Consider the following 18,407-nt stretch of genomic DNA (forward strand, 5'->3'; position numbering starts at 1 on the left):
GTGAATCCACTGCTCCTGGTGGCCTTTTTTTTTTTTTTTTCTCTCCCTCTCCATTCAAGGGGGGGGGGGTAGAGAGAAAGATAGAGACCTGCAGACCTGCTTGACCACTCACTCACAAAGCATCCCTGTTGCAGGTGGGGAGTTTAGGCTTGAGCCTATTTCTTGTGCATAGTACCACCTGGCCCCCAGTAGTAAGAAAAATGTGATTCTAAAACTAGGAATCTGACTATACGTTAGGTTAATATTAATGTTTATTTGCAGGTAAAGATGGCACTTCGAACATCAGGACACCTCTTACTGGGAGTAGTTCGAATCTATCACAGAAAAGCCAAATATCTTCTTGCAGACTGTAATGAAGCGTTCATTAAGATAAAGATGGCTTTTCGGCCAGGTAACTTTTTAAAAAATATTGTGGCTTCTTATGTTTGGTTAAAAAAAAAAAAACCTTCTAAATAATACTAGATCAGTATGCTTGTTTTTATTGCAATACAAGGAAGCCTTCAAAAATAAGGCAAGACTAAAAAGGTAATGGCTCAAGGAAGGAAAATACATACGTGGAGTTATAAAAATCACCCCTTCTTCCTTAGGCATTGCTTTTATTCTTGTAGCCCTGTTTTCAGCTACTTTGAACAAGTCATCAGAGATTGAAATGTTGAAAGTCTCTGTAAATTTGTCAAAGGTAAGGCTCTGTAAAGAGATCTTAGGATTTTATTTCTTCCCTGAATTATTTTAATATGTTCTTAGACAGCTTTTAAGTTACTCAGACTTTTTTCATTAAATGTCCTGTATAGTGTTTTGTTTTACTTTAGGTATTGACTGTCTTCAAAATTGGATTCCAGCAGCCAGGGAAATAGTGCAAATGTTAGAGCATAGGTTTGCTTGCCTGAGGCTTCTGGCTCAATCCCTGTTACTGCATGTACTAGATCATTGCTCTGGCTTGTCTGTTTCTCTGTTCTATGTGAAACTATCTTTCATATCATAAAGAAAATAAACCTTAATAATAGCGGTAAAATAAAACTCAAACTATTACTTTGTATAAATGAGATACCTTATACAGTGATTTTCTGAGCTTATATTTTGTCTTATTTGCTATGAGTTGGTCAGTTATGGTTTTTGTTTGTTTGTCACGAGAACACTACTCAGCTCTGGCTTGTGGTAATACGGTGGATTGAACCTGGGACTTTGGAACCTCAAGCATCAGAGGCTGTTTGCATAACCATTATCTACCTACTTTCTGTCCCTGAGCTTGTATTTGAATACTTAACATTTATTTTACTGTGTGAACAGTTAAATTTTTGAGATCTAAAATTTTTGGAAAACAATTAGGCATTTTTACAGACTTCACTGTTTTCTAAAGAGTCTACTCATTGTATCGTGTAGCATATTTTCTATAATGTTTATTTACTTTGACAAGAAAGAATAAATGAAGGAGAGAAGGCCAAAGGCTACCCATCTCTGATTAAGATGGTACTAAGGATGGCACTTATAATATCAGTCATAAAAGTTCCTTGCTAATAGGCTCACCTACCTACTCATCTTAATAATACTGTCTTTTATTTATTTATTATTGGATAGAGACAGAATTTGACAGGGGCGGGGGTGAGATAGTGAAGAAGAGAGGCAGAGAGACACCTGCAGCTGTACTTCACCACTCATGAAACTTTACTTCTGCAGGTGGGGACCAGGGGCTTGAACCTGGGTCCCTGTGCACTATAGTGTGTATGCTTAACCAGGTGCACCACTTCCCGGCGCCTTTTAATAATACTGTATTTTAGGCAATGAATATTTTCGAAAAATTAAAAGAATCATATGATCTCACTTCTACAAGTAACTTTTCAGTATGTCTTCCTCAAATTTCATGTTTATTTAGAAACTTACTAATACTTGTAGATGTGTTTTAAAGACTACAACATAATTTATACTTTGAGTTTTATGGCTTATGATTACAGAATAACAAAAATATTTAACTTCAAGGTACTTGCCTGTATTATCCATTTTACTAACATTTAACTTTAAAGAGATTATACTGGCTTTCTCTCCTTTTGCTCTTTTTGGTTAATCCGTGTTGTGGCCAGGGCTTCAAGCTTACCATTTCTTTTGCAGGTGTTGTTGACTTGCCTGAGGAAAACCGCGAAGCTGCTTATAATGCCATTACTTTACCAGAAGAATTCCATGACTTTGATCAACCGCTGCCTGACTTAGAGTATGTTACCTTTTTTTTTGTTTCTGCCTTGGTCCACAAAAAAAAAAAAAAATTATATATGTTACTGGCCTCCAAACATCTAGTTTTCCTTGCAGTTTTCTGACAGTAGTACACATGTAACTAAAATGCTTATCAGCCTTTCATTTAAGACAGTGCATCAGTGTGGAAATACAAATCAGCCTTTGTTCTTTTGACCCCAGTTTGAGTTGAGGACTTATCTCTTATTGGTTGATACTGATCATAAGTCTTCTAAAAATCTATAAATGTTCAACATCTTCTCTATTTTTCCTTGCCATTTGTTGAACAAAACTAGTAATTTGTTTTGAAATGTTTGTGCTCTTAAAATTGATGGATGATATTGTTCTCAGAGACTTAAGTTTTTTTCCATATACTGAAATTAAATATATTTGAAATTCTTTAAAGTGACATTGATGTGGCCCAGCAGTTCAGCCTGAATCAGAGTAGAGTGGAAGAGATAACCATGAGAGAAGAAGTCGGGAACATCAGTATTCTACAAGAAAATGATTTTGGTAATAGAGAAACAAGTTACTAACCATTACTGTAATTGATAAAATGTGTTGCAGTACTACTAGCAATTTGAAAAAGGAAACTCTGTTTTCACCACTTATGAAGCTTCCTCCCTACACATGGGGACCAGGAACTTAAGCCTGGGTCCTTGCACACTATAATATGTGTGCTCTGCCAGGTGAGCCACTGCCTGGCCCCCTCAACTCCTGGCCTTTTTTAAAATAGTATCTTCAAAATTGATAGCAAGCTGGAGTCCTGTTTTTATTTATCTAGTTTTCCTTGCTGGGGATTCACTGCTTCAAACTGACTTTCCAAGAGAGCATAGACAAAGGGGAAAATATTACAGAGCTGAAACTCCCACCCAACCACCCACCCCCTGGTCTGCTAAATAGAAGCCCAGTCTCAAATCGGGTTGTATGCAGGGCAAAGCAGGAACACTTATACACATGAACTCTCTTGCCAGCCCCATATTCTTGAAGGTGTCTGTACGTATTAATGAAGTCTAACATGCACACTTATATTTAGCCAGCATATTTAGAATAGCCTAAAGTTGGGTCTAATGTTGGAATTTGCTAGGCTTGCCCCAGAAATTGGTTTGTAAAGTACAGATACTATAGATTTAAAATTTAAGCTGGGTGTTTTGGCTTTCAAGGATAAATAACACTTTGGTGTGCAACTGAGACCATTATTATTTTTTGAAAAAAAAAAAATCATTGGTTTATTTTGTGTCTGAACTAATGACTGAAATTTGTTCAGGTGACTTTGGAATGGATGATCGTGAAATAATGAGAGAAGGCAGCGCCTTTGAGGACGATGACATGTTAGTAAGCACTAGTGCGTCTAACCTTCTGTTAGAACCTGAACAGAGCACCAGCAATTTGAATGAGAAAATTAACCATTTAGAATATGAAGATCAATATAAAGATGATAATTTTGGAGAAGGAAATGATGGTGGTATACTAGGTAGGTGACACATGGTTATTCTAACTAGTTATGTTTAAAACAGTAATTGTGGTTCTTAAGAACCATAATCTGTATAACTGGGTGAGCTGTGACCATTTAGTTCTGTAATAGTTTTCTTTGAAACTGTAGCCTACGTGTAACATTACTTGACTTTATGTAAAGTGTTTGTCTCAATTTAAAATTTCACCAATTCTTAGAACTATTCTTATTTTTGGTTGAACTGTTCTTAGTTTTCATTACCTATGTGAAGTAAATAGATGTTTTACATTTTGTCATTGATATTGCTAAATTAAAACTGGGAAGTTTTTTCACATACTACTACATTTCTGTACACTGCCTTGAGATAATACAGATTTAAAACAGATTTAGCCTATTTTAACATAATTTCATTTTTCCAGAAATTGACTGTTAGTTTTAGCAGCTCTTTTTAACAATTGCATTTCCTATTTCAGATGATAAGCTTATTAGTAATAACGATGGTGGTATTTTTGATGATCCCCCTAACTTGTCTGAGACGGGCGTCATGTTGCCAGAACAACCTGCACATGATGATATGGATGAGGATGATAATGTCTCAAGTAAGCATTTTATAACTAACTATATGGTATCCAAAAAGTATTTAGTATGGGGCCAAGAGATGGCATTTTATCCAGTAAACACCTATAGGGTAAAGGGGCCCAAGGTATGGGCTATTAAAAAATTTAAGATTTATTTTTAATTTCTTTATTGGATTAATGTTTTACAGTTGATAGTAAATACAATAGTTTGTACATGCATAACGTTTCTCAGTTTTTCATTTTAAGGATACTTAACATAGCTCCAAAGTCCCAGGTTCACTCCCATAAGCCATAAGCCAGATTTGAGCAGTGCTCTGGTTAAAAAAAAAAAGATAGAATACCACAAATTAAAAGCCTTAGCTTTTAGCGAACTATATAAATCATTAAAAAATAAATCATTAAGTCCCTCTTCCCCCCCCCCCCAAGAAAATGGGTGTGGGCTGTACACAGATAGAAAACATGTTGGTCCATTTCTTAGTACAGTGGGATTCCCTTCAGTTTCTCAGAGGGGTTAGCAGGGCCCCCACAAGGGTGTGTATATAAAAATCTTAAGCCTTTTGTGATCAAATTTCTGTCTTTGTAGTGGGTGGACCTGATAGTCCTGATTCAGTGGATCCTGTTGAACCAATGCCAACCATGACTGATCAAACCACACTTGTCCCAAATGAGGAAGAAGCCTTTGCTTTGGAGCCTATTGATATCACAGGTATGCTAACAAACTTAAACTGTAAAATGTAAAACATAAGATCCTAATTTTGGTTCTTGTCCACAAATCTGATGCTCTTATTCTAGATAACTAAGTTCTTTCTCCTTGGTCAAAGTCATCTGTCTTAGAATCTTTATGTCAGTTATAATATTCTACAGTAAAAGTGTTTGTGAAGTGGAGAAGTATGGGACATACTTTGATAGTGTTCCCAAAATGCTAATAAGCTTACATGTGTAACAGTTAGAAAATACAGTGCATTTATAGTAAATTACAAGTTTATTTTCCAAAGTTGTAAATTCTGTATAATTGGGACTGCAACCTGAGAAGAAAATGTACTTTAAATATCAAGCAACTCTAAAATCACATTGTTACTGTGTACTGAGAAACAAAATGTTTTTTTTTTTTATAATTTCTTTATTGGAGAATTAATGTTTTACATTCAACAGTAAATACAATAGTTTGTACATGCATAACATTCCCCAGATTCCCATTTAACAGTACAACCCCCACTATGTCATTCATCATCCTTCATGGACCTGTATTCTACCAACCCACCCACCCACCCACCCCAGAGTCTTTTACTTTGGTGCAATACGCCAATTGCATTTCAGGTTCTACCTGTGTTTTCTTTTCTAATCTTGTTTTTCAACTTCGGCCTGAGAGTGAGATCATCCCATAAAACAAAATGTTTTAATCGATTGTAGCTGCTTCTGAGTAACAGATAACTAAGATGAATTTGGATATAAAAACTTGAACAATTTTTTATGGTATGTAGGTATATAGGGCGTATAACCTCAAATACAGTATAATTGGTAGAATGAGATTAACTTTTTTTTCTGTGTATGAGCTGATCAAACTGTATGGTTTCTTGGCTTGGTTTATAGGGATTGCTTGCTGTGTACCCAGATCGGGAACTAGCAGGATAAAAACCCAGCAGCTAAATAAAAGGAGCATGGTGTTAGTAACAAATATCCAGAGAACTGAGAACGAGGCAAGCAGACTGTTGTGCAGTGGTTTAGATAGGATCCTGAGACAGACTTTGATGCTGGTCAAGAATTTGTACCCAGGCAGGGAAATGCGTAATGAATAAGCAAAAAGACTTTTCATGGTTTGACCTCCACAAACCCTGGTCAATCCCCCACCTAAGCCAGAACTGAGCAGCACTTTGGTTTGTTTTTTTAAAAATAAGGGATTTGAACTTTTTAACATTCAGGAAAGAGAATTTTGTAGCTGGAAGATGGTTGGATAGTGGTTTTCACACTATAATCTCTTTTTTGAGTATTGAATTTTGAGCCACATGGGTATTAATTTAGGTAAAAACTTATGGGAAATATAGATATATACCTTACTGATAAGATAAAATCAGGTATCTAGGATGGAATTGTAGGTGTAATATCTGAATTTGGGTTTGTTTCACTTCAGTGAGTTGCTTTTACAACTATTATCTCTGAATTTAATTTTTCAAAAAAAAAAAGTAATTGCTATCATTTATGGGATATTCTGTCTACAGCAGAGTATACTGAGAATATTTACAACTCTTGTTATTAACCGTATTTCGGATGAGAAACTGAAGAAGTAAACAAGACAAAGTTAACCTTTATAGTTGCTCAGAAGTGGCAGAGCCTGGGTACTCAAACTGAATTCTGAATCAAGTGTGATAATTTCTCTATATTTTATAAATAAAAATATATTCCTTTATATTTATAATATAAAGCTGTTGCAATGCATGGCAAGAAGTGTATCTTGACATTATCTTGCTCATTGTGTTCTAACATTAAACGTACTCAGTTCTATCATTCTGTACATTTTTATTATCTGTTAATATGCCACCTCTGTCCTGAGTGGTACTTGGAGAAATGAAAACAAATTCAGCTTTACTTTTCTACCAAGTGTGTGGAAAAGTAGAAAATATAGTGAATCCAAGTCTAAAGACTACGTTGCCTCTTGGGAAAATGACCTTACTTTATCATTCCAGTCAAAGAAACAAAAGCCAAGAGAAAGAGAAAGCTGATTGTTGACAGTGTCAAAGAACTGGACAGCAAGACAATCAGAGCACAACTTAGTGATTATTCTGATATTGTTACTACTTTGGATCTGGCACCACCCACCAAAAAATTGATGATGTGGAAAGAAACAGGGGGAGTGGAAAAACTCTTCTCTTTACCTGCTCAACCTTTGTGGAATAATAGACTACTGAAGGTAATACAGTTTGTGAAACTTAATCTCTTTTTCATTAATCATACTTAACTACACAGAACCTGATCTGCAACTTTAAAAAAATTTTTTTTAATTTTTCAACTCACAGTTTGGGAAAGAGAGATCCCTTTATTTACTGGATAAAGACAGTCAGAAATGGAGAGAGGAGGGTGAGAGAGAGAGAGAGAGAGAGATGCAACACTCCTTTGCCACTCGCAAACCTTTCCTTCTGCGGGCGGAGACTAAGGTCTTAAACCAGGGTCCTGGGTCCTTGCACGTGCACTCAACCAGGTGCTTCACCACCTGACCCCCCACAGAACCTGATCCTGAAAAATTATGTTAAAGTCTGCATTTTAAGTTTTTGTGTTATCTTTATTTATTTACTAGATAGAGACAGCCAGAAATTAAGAGGGAAAGGGATGATAGGGAGAGAGACAGATACCTGCAGCACTGTCACCACTTGTGAAGCTTTCCCTCTGCAGGTGGGGACCAGGGGCTTGAGCCTGGGTCCTTGCACACTGCAGTGTGTGTGCTCAACCAGGTGTGCCACCACCCAGCCCCCATCTTTGATGCTTTTAACAAGAAATAGTTCTCTTTCCTCAGCTTCCTATGGTAAAGGATTAGTTGTATTGTCTTAAGTGTTTATTATATGTTTTCTCCTTTTTTCTTCTCTTCCCCTCCCCTCCCCTCCCATATTCCCCATCACCATCTCATCTCTGAAGAGAAAGAGACCACAGCACTGAAGCTTCCTTCGGTGTATTGTATCCCAAGCTCAATGGGTCACACACAGCAGAGCCACACACTATCCAAGTGAGCTATTTTGTCAGTCCTGCTGTTCTTAAAATCTCTAGATAATGTTTTTTCTTGGTAGGGTATGAGGTGGCCCTCTTTCTTACAATATAGAATTCTGACCCTTTTTTTTTTTAATATTTATTCTCTATTGTTGTAGTTGTTGTTGTTGTTATTGATGTCTTCATTGTTGCATAGGACAGAGAGAAATGGAGAGAGGAGGGGAAGATAGAGAGGGGGAGAGAAAGATAGACACCTGCAGACCTGCTTCACCACCTGTGAAGTGACTCCCCTGCAGGTGGGGAGCCAGGGGCTCAAACCAGGATCCTTAACGCCAGTCCTTGTGCTTTGCACCATGTGTGCTTAACCCACTATGCTACCGCCCGACTCCAAAGTTTTTGTTTGTTTGTTTGTTTTTTGCTTGTTTGTTTATTTTCCTTTCCTCAATGACTGGTCCATTTCTACTTTTTGAGGCTCCACATCATTCCAAAACAAGATTTGGTATATTGGATAAATAAAGCAGGCTCTTGCTTTTCTAATGTTGAAATATGCTTAGAAACAACCAATTTGGGAGTCAGGCGGTAGGTAGCGCAGTGGGTTAAGCACACGGTGCGAAGCGCAAGGACCAGCATAAGGATCCCGGTTCAAGCCCCCAGCTCCCCACCTGCAGGGGAGTCATTTCACAGACGGTGAAGCAGGTCTGCAGGTGTCTTTTATCTTTTCTCCTCTTTGTCTTCCCCTCCTCTCTCCATTTCTCTCTGTCCTAGATAACGACTATATCAATGACAACAACAGTAACTATAACAACAGTAAAACAAGGGCAACAAAAGGGAAAATAAACTTTAAAAAAAAAAAACCAATTTTACTAAAGTGTTTCAAAGTTTTCTATTATTACAACCACTGCTACTGCACTGCTCACAACTTTTTGTATAGCAGTGTACTGTCTCCAAAGCACTCAAAGCTTTTTACTTATTAGAAGCTTAATAAAGCAGAAGCAAGTCACTTAAAATACATACATTTTTGGGCTGGGGAGCTAGCATAATGGTTATGTAAAACTCTTTCATGCCTGATACTTAGAGATCCCAGGTTCAGTCTCCAGAACCACCATCAGCTGAGCAGTGCTAGGGGTAGGGGGCTGCTCTCTTAGTCTTTCCTCTGTCCTGTCTCTCCCCTGCCCCCTTCTATCTCTATCATTAAAAATAAAATGCACATTAAAATACATTATTTTACTTAGTGTACTTTATAGGACTTTTCCTAGGAATATAATTCAAAAAACAAGGAAAGAGCTACTTCTGAGAAGATATTTTGTTGCTTAGTTTGAAAGAGACTAAAAGTACCAAAAAGTGGTTCTGGTGAACATTCCCACTCAGTGAAATGTAATGCAGCCATTAAATAATTGAATGTGTTTATAAGCTAACTATGTAATTGAGTATATATGGACGTAAGTTGCAGGAAGATAGAAATTTTAGTGTCACCTCAAATTACAAGACAGTGAATCGTAAGCTTTATTTTAAACTCTCAAATTGCTGTTAGCACTTGAGAACTTGTTCTTGAAGTCATTTTAAGATGGAATGAAGTGGGCAATCAAGAGAGTTGGCTTGGTCATGGGCACAGCCTTACTCGGACCTGAGGCCCCACTGCACTGAAGGAAGCTTTGGTGCTGTGGTGTCTTTTCTCTGTCCTCCTACCTAAAAAGCTTGGCCTGGAGCAATGAAGCCCCGTTGACAATAGAAGACCAAAAAAAGAAGAAGGGATAAAGTAAAATATGATCAAATATTGGGTAGAAATAATAATCATATATACCTTGATTACAGTGATATATAATGGTACTAAAACATTCCTATGGAAAATGTAAGTGTCGATTGTGGGTTTTCAGTTAATAGAGTTTTATAACTTTCTAAAAAAAAATTTTTTTTATATAGCTCTTTACACGCTGTCTTACACCACTAGTTCCTGAAGACCTTCGAAAAAGGAGGAAAGGAGGAGAGGCTGATAATTTGGATGAGTTCCTCAAAGAATTTGAAAATCCAGAGGTTCCCAGAGAGGAACAGCAACAGCAACATCAGCAACGTGATGTTATCGGTCAGTTCTGTTGAAGTAGTTCCCTGCTGTAGTTTAAGTGATTTGTTTGGCTTGAAATGTACAGTTGTAAGGCCAAAGACATACACTAAGGAAAAGACATTCCTTACTGTATTGTGACTGCTTTTAAAACTTGTTTTTATGAAGGCTTTGAAGATTTATGATCAGTTAGGGGAAAGCTAAGGAAGGGATTATTTGGTGTTCAACTTGAGTTGAGTCTTTATGACTCTACCTCACTCTTTCTAAGTATATTATAAATCAAATAGTCTTTGTAGAACTAAAATTTTATTTGATCTTCTCTCTTAGAGAAAATACCTATCTTAACTTATTAAACGGTATTAAAAGGCTCCTAGGCATATATTTATTACAAGTGAGTGTTCTGAACTATCTGTGAAGATGATATGACCTTGGCCTCCTCTTCATATGTCATCCTGCAGATGAGCCCATTTTGGAAGAGCCGAGCCGCCTCCAAGAATCAGTGATGGAGGCTAGCAGGACAAACTTGGATGAGTCAGCTATGCCCCCACCACCACCTCAGGGAGTAAAGAGAAAAGTAGGACAAGTTGATCCAGAGCCTGTAATCCCTGTAAGTAGTACATCTCTCCTTCAAGGTGTTTGGGAGGGGGTCGGTTGGTAGTGTGCCTGCTTGAGCGCATGTTACAAGGCACAAAGACCCAGGTTCAAGCCCTGGTCCCCACCTGCGGGGGGAAAACTTTGCAAGTGGGAAAGCAGGTCTTCAGGTGTCTCTCTCTCTCTGTCACCCCCTTCCCTCTCAGTTTCTGGCTGTCTGTATCCAAAAAGTAATACCAAAAAAAAATTTTTTTTTCAGATGTTTGGGAGTAATCAGCCATCATTTTAGATTCCTACTATTAGCAAATAATGTCTAAGGAGCTCCTTTGAAGTGTCTTGGTTAACTAGCAAGTGGCAAGGAATGGGTCCAGAAAGGGCAATTGATAGAAATGCAGAGTGTTCAGTGTGAGAGAGGGTATTTAGTTACTGGCCTTTGTGACACTTCCCAGATAGCCTTGATTCAGACTCACCTAAAATAAACTTCTTTGGCTAATGTTAAATTCTTAACTGTGCAATTGGTTTTGGTTTGTTTTTATTTTAAGCAATAGTCAGTGGGTGAGTCTGATAATTAGTGATAAAGTGAGAAGAGCAGCATATGGAAGCTGTCAGCTTTTTTAAATGTGTTGAGAGTAAAATGAAACTAGCTAGCTTCCTGCTAAATTAATAGAAAATTTCTAGTAGGTTGGTCTAGAAGGTGGCGCTGTGGATAGAGCATTGGACTTTCTAAGTTCAGCTCTCAGCATGTGATGCTCTGGGTTTGTGTGTGTGTGTTTGTGTTTGATTTTTGTTCACCAGGGTTATGGAGCTCGGTGCCTGCTACAAAGCTGCTACTCATGTTCTGGCTTTGGTTTTTGTTGGGTTTTTTGTTAGTTTGTTTGTTTTGGGTTTTTTTTTTTTTTCTCCTGTATTTTATTTGATAGGGCAAGGAGAAATTGAGAGGAGAGGAAGAGAGACAGATAGACACCCACAGACTGGCTTCGCTGCTCATAAAGTGTCCCCTCTGCTGCAGCTGGGAAGCAGGGACTTGAACTCTAGGTCCTTGTGCATAGTCTGTGCTCCACCTTCCAGCCCCCAATTTTTTTTTTTAAGTTAAAAAAGATTAGTAGATTGTTGTACATGCTGGACCACATAGTGACAGGCTGTCACCTGGTGGATATTTAGGTTGTTTGGCTATTGGAAATAGTGATTTACGGGGCCAGGCACCCGGCTAAGTGCACATAGAACTATAACTATGCACAAGGACCCACCCGGGTTTGAGCCCTTCCTTCTCCCCACCTGCAGCAGGGACACTTTACAAGCAGTACTGCAAGTGTCTGTCATTCTATTTTCTTCAATTAAGTGCTCAGAAGTGGGATTCATAGTAGTTGGTTGTTCCATTACTACTGTACACATATTCCCTTTTCTGCAGAGACTTGTCAGCATTTGTAAATTCTTGGCCAGTAATAGTCATGAGGCCAATATCGAAGGTTTTGTGGTTGTGTCTTTTTTTTTTTTTTTTTTTTTTTTTTTACATTTTCCTAAGGATCAAAATTTGTAAGGTAGTATTCGCCACCAATCAGTTGACTTAAGGTAGAAAGAGAAAAATAAGGTCTGGTTTCGAGTTTCTCAACCTTAAGTCTATAGAACAAATAAATCAAAGAGGATCTTTTTGGTTTCTCTGAAATTTTATGTTTAGCCTCTATCAAGAGGCACGTACCGATTTTTTTTTTTTTGCATGTACCGATTTTAAATACTTTTCTGTGCCCTCTGTGGTAAAGGAGCTCATTTCTGGGGTCAGGCAGCACCTGGTTAAATGCACACATTACAATGTCAAGCACCTGGGTTCAGGGCTGCAGGTGTCTCTGTCTGTCTCTGTTTCTACCCTCTTTTCAATTTCTTTGTCTCTATTTAAGAATAAATAATAAATACCCTCTCTTCTCAATTTCTTTGTCTCTATTTAATAATAAATAAATTTTTGTTTATTTATTTGCCTTCAGGGTTATCGTTGGGGCTCAGTGCCCGCATTACAAATCCACTGCTCCTGGCAGTCATTTTTTTCCATTTTGTTGCTGCTGTTATTGCTTCTGTCCTTGTTGTTATTGCTGCTGCTGTTGAATAAGACAGAGAAGTCGAGAGAGGAGGGGAAAACGGGGAGAGAAAGATAGACACCTGCAGACCTCCTTCTTCACTGCTTGTGAAGCAACCTCCCTACAGGTCGGAAGCCAGGGCCTCTAACTGGGATCCTTACTTAGGTCCTTGTGCTTCACGCCACATGCTACACCCACTATGCTACCACCCAACCCCCTAAATAATATTTTTAAAGCTTATTTCTGTGGTCTGGGAAGTGGCGCAGTGGATAAAGCATTGGATTCTCAATTATGAGGTCCTGAGTTCAGTTAAAAAAGAGAGTTCTTTTCATTTATTTATTTTTTGTTTTATTGCCACAAGGGCTATCACTGTGGCTTGGTACCTACAGGATGAATCCAGCACTTGTAACAGTCTTTTAGAGCCACAAGTTAATCACTTAAACTGTTCTAATACCCCTTTTTTGTTAAGTGTCTGCAGTTTTATGCAGTATTGCTGGCATTATCAGATTAATCTGTTTATAGGCTTTTCTCTATTGCTATACAGTACACTGATTACTTATTCAAGTTGTAATGTAGTTTTGCAGTGTTTGTTTATTTTTTATTGGAAGGCACTAGAGATACTACCTCGGTGTTTTCTTCCTATTTGGTAAACTTAAGGTGCTATATTCTGTACTTCAAATCCATGAGATGACTCACCTGTTAGAATGCACATCTCATCGTGGACAGGGACCTAGGTGCAAATCCCCCTCCTCCAGCACTGTATCAGGGATGCTACCAAGAGAATCTCCACTAAGATGGGCTGTGCTGTGATAGTTCGCTTGTCTTCCATTGTGTGTGAAATACAAAAAAGAGGGAATCAGGCAGTAGCGCAGCGGCTTAAGTGCACATGGCACAAAGCGCAAGGACTGGCAGAAGGATCCCAGTTCAAGCCCCCAGCTTCCCACATGCAAAGGAGGCACTTCACAAGTGGTGAAGTAGGTCTGCAGGTGTCTGTCTTTCTCTCCTCCTCTCTGTCTTCCCCTCCTCTCTCCATTTCTCTGTCCTATCCAACGACAAAGACAGGCAACAATAATAATTACAATAAAGCAACAAGGGCAACAAAAGGGAATAAATAAATTAATTTACAAAAAAACTTTATAAAACAAGAATGAAAAAGTCAGCCCAAGAGCAGTGGAAGGGGGTACTAGAAAAGGCTACTCTTAGAATGTGCACTTAAATTGGTTTATTATTTTAAAGCCCCAGCAACCAGAGCAGATGGAAATACCTCCTGTTGAGCTGCCCCCAGAAGAACCTCCAAATATCTGCCAATTAATTCCAGAGTTAGAACTTTTACCAGAAAAGGAGAAGGATAAGGAGAAGGAGAAAGAAGAGGAAGAAGAGGAAGAGGTAAGGAAAACTATGGAGAGGGATTTGAGGAATAAGTTCCTATTCGAGATGCACATAGGCCTCAACCAGTCCTTTCATTTTTCATATTCAAACTTGATCAGTTGGTGTTGATCATCATGTTCAGATATAAGCAGAATTAAACCATGATGGTAATGTTTGTGTGTGGCAGCATTAAGAGATCGAGCTTTTGGAGCCAGGTGGTGGCACACTCAGTTGAGCACAGTTGTTTCCTGCGTAAGGACTGGGGTTCAAGTCTCCAGCCCCCACTGGCAAAGGGAAAGCTTCACTAGCTATAAAGCGGTGTTCTCTGTGTATATCTTTCTCCCTCTTATCTTTTCCCTTCCCTCTTGATTCTCTGTCTCTACAAGAAAGGGAAGGACTTTTGCCATCTGTTACTCAGTTGCATTCTCTCTGTGGCCTCCTTTAGGCAGTCTAAGGGTCATTTCTTACTGCTCTTAATATCAGCTTCTGGTGACTTCTTTGGTTTGGAAATCAGATTATCAGTTTTTTATATCTTTAGACTTTAACTGGAAGGGAGCTGTGGCTCAACTAAAATAACAGTGAAAGCATACTTTTTTTTTTCAGTAGTAGTTTATGAATGGACCTCTGTCGTGTGTGTGTGTGTGTGTGTGTGTGTTTTAAGACAGTATGTTTCCTAGGTAGCATAGAAACTTAAATTTCTAATACTGGAAGTTATGGACTGTATACATTTTCAGTAACATTGTTATTTTTGCTTTATTGCTAATAAGGATACTATATTGTTTTGAAACCAAAGTTTGGCCCAGCAGCTATTACAGCCTATTTACTAGGGTCTTAGATTTAGGCTCTTACTAGGTGTCTGAAAGCTGGATGACTCAAGTAAAATACATTATGAATTAAAGTGTCAATAGAACAGTACTACTTGTTTATCTTCGCAGTTCTGTGGGCTCTCTAGTACTACTTCATAGGAGTCTGCCAGAAAGTAATCTTTAAAAAAAAAAAAAAGTATAATTACAGCCTGGTGCCACAATGAATTTAAACCGTTTTATCACATTTCTGTGTGGGGGCTCTTTTTTTATTCAGGAAGAAGATGCTTCAGGGGGTGATCAGGATCAAGAAGAAAGGAGATGGAACAAGAGGACTCAGCAAATGCTTCATGGTCTTCAGGTATGCTGGTTCAGTCTTAAAGAAAAAAGACCTCGTTAGGTGACCTTGGAGGGTATAATTTTAAAGCATGAGATCCCAAGTTCAGTGTTCTAGAATGGTGCTCCTAGAATGGTGTGTGTGTGTCTGTCTGTCTCTCTCTCTCTCTCTCTCTCTCTGCCTCTTTCTACCTCTCTCTCCTCTCCAGAGCACTGCTTAGCTCTGGCTTATAGTAGTGCAGGGAATTGAACCTGGGACTTCAGAGCCTCAGGCATGAGAGTCTGTTTACATAAGCATTATGCTATCTCCCCTACCCCCTCTGGTTCTCTCTTAAATAAATGATGTAACACACACAAAAGGCGACTTTTCATTCTCCTGAAAAAAAAGTCACATGCCATAACCAAAAAATTGTTGAATCAAGAATAAGACCACAAATTTTCCAGGGGAACATTCTCCCATGATTTACCTGCAAAGCAGAACTGTGGTGGTAATTTATGAAACTTCTGTGTGTGTTGGCGGGGGGGGGAGTGTTAAGGCAGATTCGATGTGTCGCATCAGTCATATGAGTTATCTTGTATTTGAAATACCTGTCAGATTGCTCTGAAGTTTGCAAGAGTAGATGCAAAGAGTTAATTTTGTTGTTAAAATGTTTTAAGATTTGAAAAGCTTTACGTGCTAGATTTTCTACTGTATCATACTAGATGTTTACAGAAGTTATTCCTTTTAAATGTAACTGTAACCATTTGCTCTTTTCTCGAACTCTTTTAATTTTAGATATGCCTTCTTGGTTTATGTGAATAATTGCTCTTTAATGGTTAAATTAAAAAAAAAGAAACAGTTCACTCCCAAAACCCCAGCATGATAAATGATCTACTTTCTCATTGTCCAAAATTGGTATCCTTTTAGAATTAATATTTTATGTAAAATAGTTTCATTCAATTATTTTATATATTTGTCTATTTCAGCGAGCTCTTGCTAAAACTGGCGCAGAATCTATCAGTTTGCTTGAGTTATGTCGAAACACAAACAGAAAGCAAGCTGCAGCAAAGTTCTACAGCTTCTTGGTTCTTAAAAAGCAGCAAGCTATTGAGCTGACACAGGAAGAACCCTACAGTGACATCATTGCCACCCCTGGACCAAGGTTCCATATTATTTGAGCAGCTAGAAGCATTATAGCTAGTGTCCATTTCACTAGTATGTACAAATTGGCCCCCATGTGTAGGGCACACAAAACCCTTTGAGGAAATTTTAAATTTTGTCTGTACAGTCTCTGCCTTTTTGTTTGCTTTTTCCAGCATTTTATTCATTTCGTCTTTAAAGGAAACTGCGTGTGTGTGTGCGCGCGCGCGCGTGCGTGTGTGTGTGTGTGCGCGTGTGTGCACGTGTGTGCTGTATGTGTGTTGTGATTGTGATGGAGAAAAACAACACCCCAAAGATCCAGAATATTATTTTTAACAGTTCAGAACAGATGTGTGCAATATTGGTGCGTGTAATACATTATCAATGAAAGTCGGGACTTTTATCTTAGTTCTCCATTACTGCATTGGAAAAGAAAAGAACAGTTTTATTAAGAATTATGGTGTGAGTCTTTGAGAGAAAGTGTCTTTCCCATGAATCATCAGCAGTTTTCTTGGTCACATTGTGCTTAGGGGTGATGCCCAAAATATCAGAGGTCTTGAGAGACATTTTAAAGTATAATCCATGATGACCAAGGGACTTTGTGAAATTGAGCTCTAACTCATACTTTTAACTACAAAAGGCTTGATTTCTGTTTTGTAAATCATTCCATTTGAAACTTTATAATGAACCTTATGTTCCAAAAAAAAAAAAAATAGTTTTAGTGAGGCTCTAAACTGAGCAGAAATACTTTTCATAGTAGAGTTATCTATAAAAAGCAACTTTCCATGAGCTTATTTTTAATGTTTAGTTTTATTTGAGTACTCAGATCATGAAAATAAAATTTGCCATATCATCTAGAAGGACAGACTGATGGAAAGCTATAAACCTGGTTGACTTCTAAGCAGACAAAGCTGTAAAAACTATAATGGCTTCTCTGATATTTATTGTAAGTTCTTAGTACTGACCTCTTCTTCCAATTCCGCACATGCACACTCCCCTGTGTTAGAAACTTTATTTTCATAGCTCTGCAACAGAAATCATTTCCAGTTTCCTGTAATTTAAGAAAAGCACATCCAGGTCTTTTATTATTAACAGACAAGATAGCACCAGAAATTATGTGACTATATGATTATCAAAACATGGCTTAACTTTTTAGGGCAAAATTACATTTGAAGTCTAGCTCAAGTGTGGGCATTTTTATGAAGAAAAAAATAAATAACTTTTCGAAACTCAGACTTCTGTGTATACCCAGTAGTTTTAAATTATGTGAAGTGTTTTAAATTTTTGAACTCGTAATTACTGTTTTGATGATTCTGTTTCTTGAGAATAGTAATTGTAAAAATGCTACTGCAGCTTTATTTCCAATCTTACGTGCCTGTAAACCATGGATTTTTCTCCCTTTGTAAAAAGACATTGTAGATAATTGAATGTTTAATTATAGAAGTCATTAGATTCTTGTTACACATTTTGTTAGTCTGGTTTTTGTTGCTTATCGGGTTTAATATTGTTCTTGAAGATATAGTTGATGCTATGTTATGTATAACTTTTCTAATAAAAGTTGTGTTATAAGCTGTATATTTTGGGTTATTGGTTATTCAGTTGGTCTTATTCCCCAAGTAAACACTGATGGAAAGTTTATTATGCCTTGCCTTTTTGTATTCCTTACCTAGAAAAATATTCATACGAATAATACATTTTTTAAGATTTTACTAAGGTAACATGAGGAGAAAGCACAAATGTCAGCATCATTCTGACACATGAGATGGTAGAAATGTAGCTTCAGGGCCTGACTGTACTACCTGGTCTGCCAATTGATGGGATTTTAAGAGGTCTTTGACAAAAACTGAAGATTCTCAGAGAGTTTTTGTTGCTCACCTCTTGGTTTGTGAGCCATATGTTAAATAACTGAATTAGAACATATTGTATGAATAAGGGGTCTGGAGATAGTACACAAAGCAAGTGCCTTTTGCTGAAAGCCCTAGGTTCTAGTCTGTAGCACTCCTACTTGGTAGAACTTACATATAGTAGGGCAGTGCTATAGTCTCTCCTTATGTTAACCAAAAAAAAGTAAAAATAAAAATGAGGCCTGTTTTTTTATTGTGTTGCCCTTACTACAAGAGCCC

At 37.8% G+C, this 18,407-nt stretch overlaps 1 protein-coding gene across 1 annotated transcript in view; it reads left to right on the forward strand.

Annotated features, from left to right (window-relative positions):
• The window catches only part of RAD21 (RAD21 cohesin complex component), a 31,998-nt gene extending 14,139 nt beyond the window's left edge, over nt 1–17,859 (forward strand). Inside the window, exons 3-14 of the mRNA XM_007516654.3 lie at nt 262–391; nt 2,104–2,203; nt 2,627–2,733; nt 3,488–3,694; nt 4,147–4,272; nt 4,835–4,957; nt 6,933–7,156; nt 9,865–10,024; nt 10,459–10,607; nt 13,894–14,043; nt 15,106–15,189; nt 16,131–17,859. Of these exons, the coding sequence (XP_007516716.1) occupies nt 262–391; nt 2,104–2,203; nt 2,627–2,733; nt 3,488–3,694; nt 4,147–4,272; nt 4,835–4,957; nt 6,933–7,156; nt 9,865–10,024; nt 10,459–10,607; nt 13,894–14,043; nt 15,106–15,189; nt 16,131–16,322 (1,752 nt within the window). The 3' untranslated portion in view covers nt 16,323–17,859. The remainder of the gene's footprint in view (nt 1–261; nt 392–2,103; nt 2,204–2,626; nt 2,734–3,487; nt 3,695–4,146; nt 4,273–4,834; nt 4,958–6,932; nt 7,157–9,864; nt 10,025–10,458; nt 10,608–13,893; nt 14,044–15,105; nt 15,190–16,130) is intronic.
• Nucleotides 17,860–18,407: the final 548 nt, after the last annotated feature.

Source organism: Erinaceus europaeus, chromosome 1 (assembly GCF_950295315.1).
Source record: "Erinaceus europaeus chromosome 1, mEriEur2.1, whole genome shotgun sequence".
NCBI lineage: Eukaryota > Metazoa > Chordata > Mammalia > Eulipotyphla > Erinaceidae > Erinaceus > Erinaceus europaeus.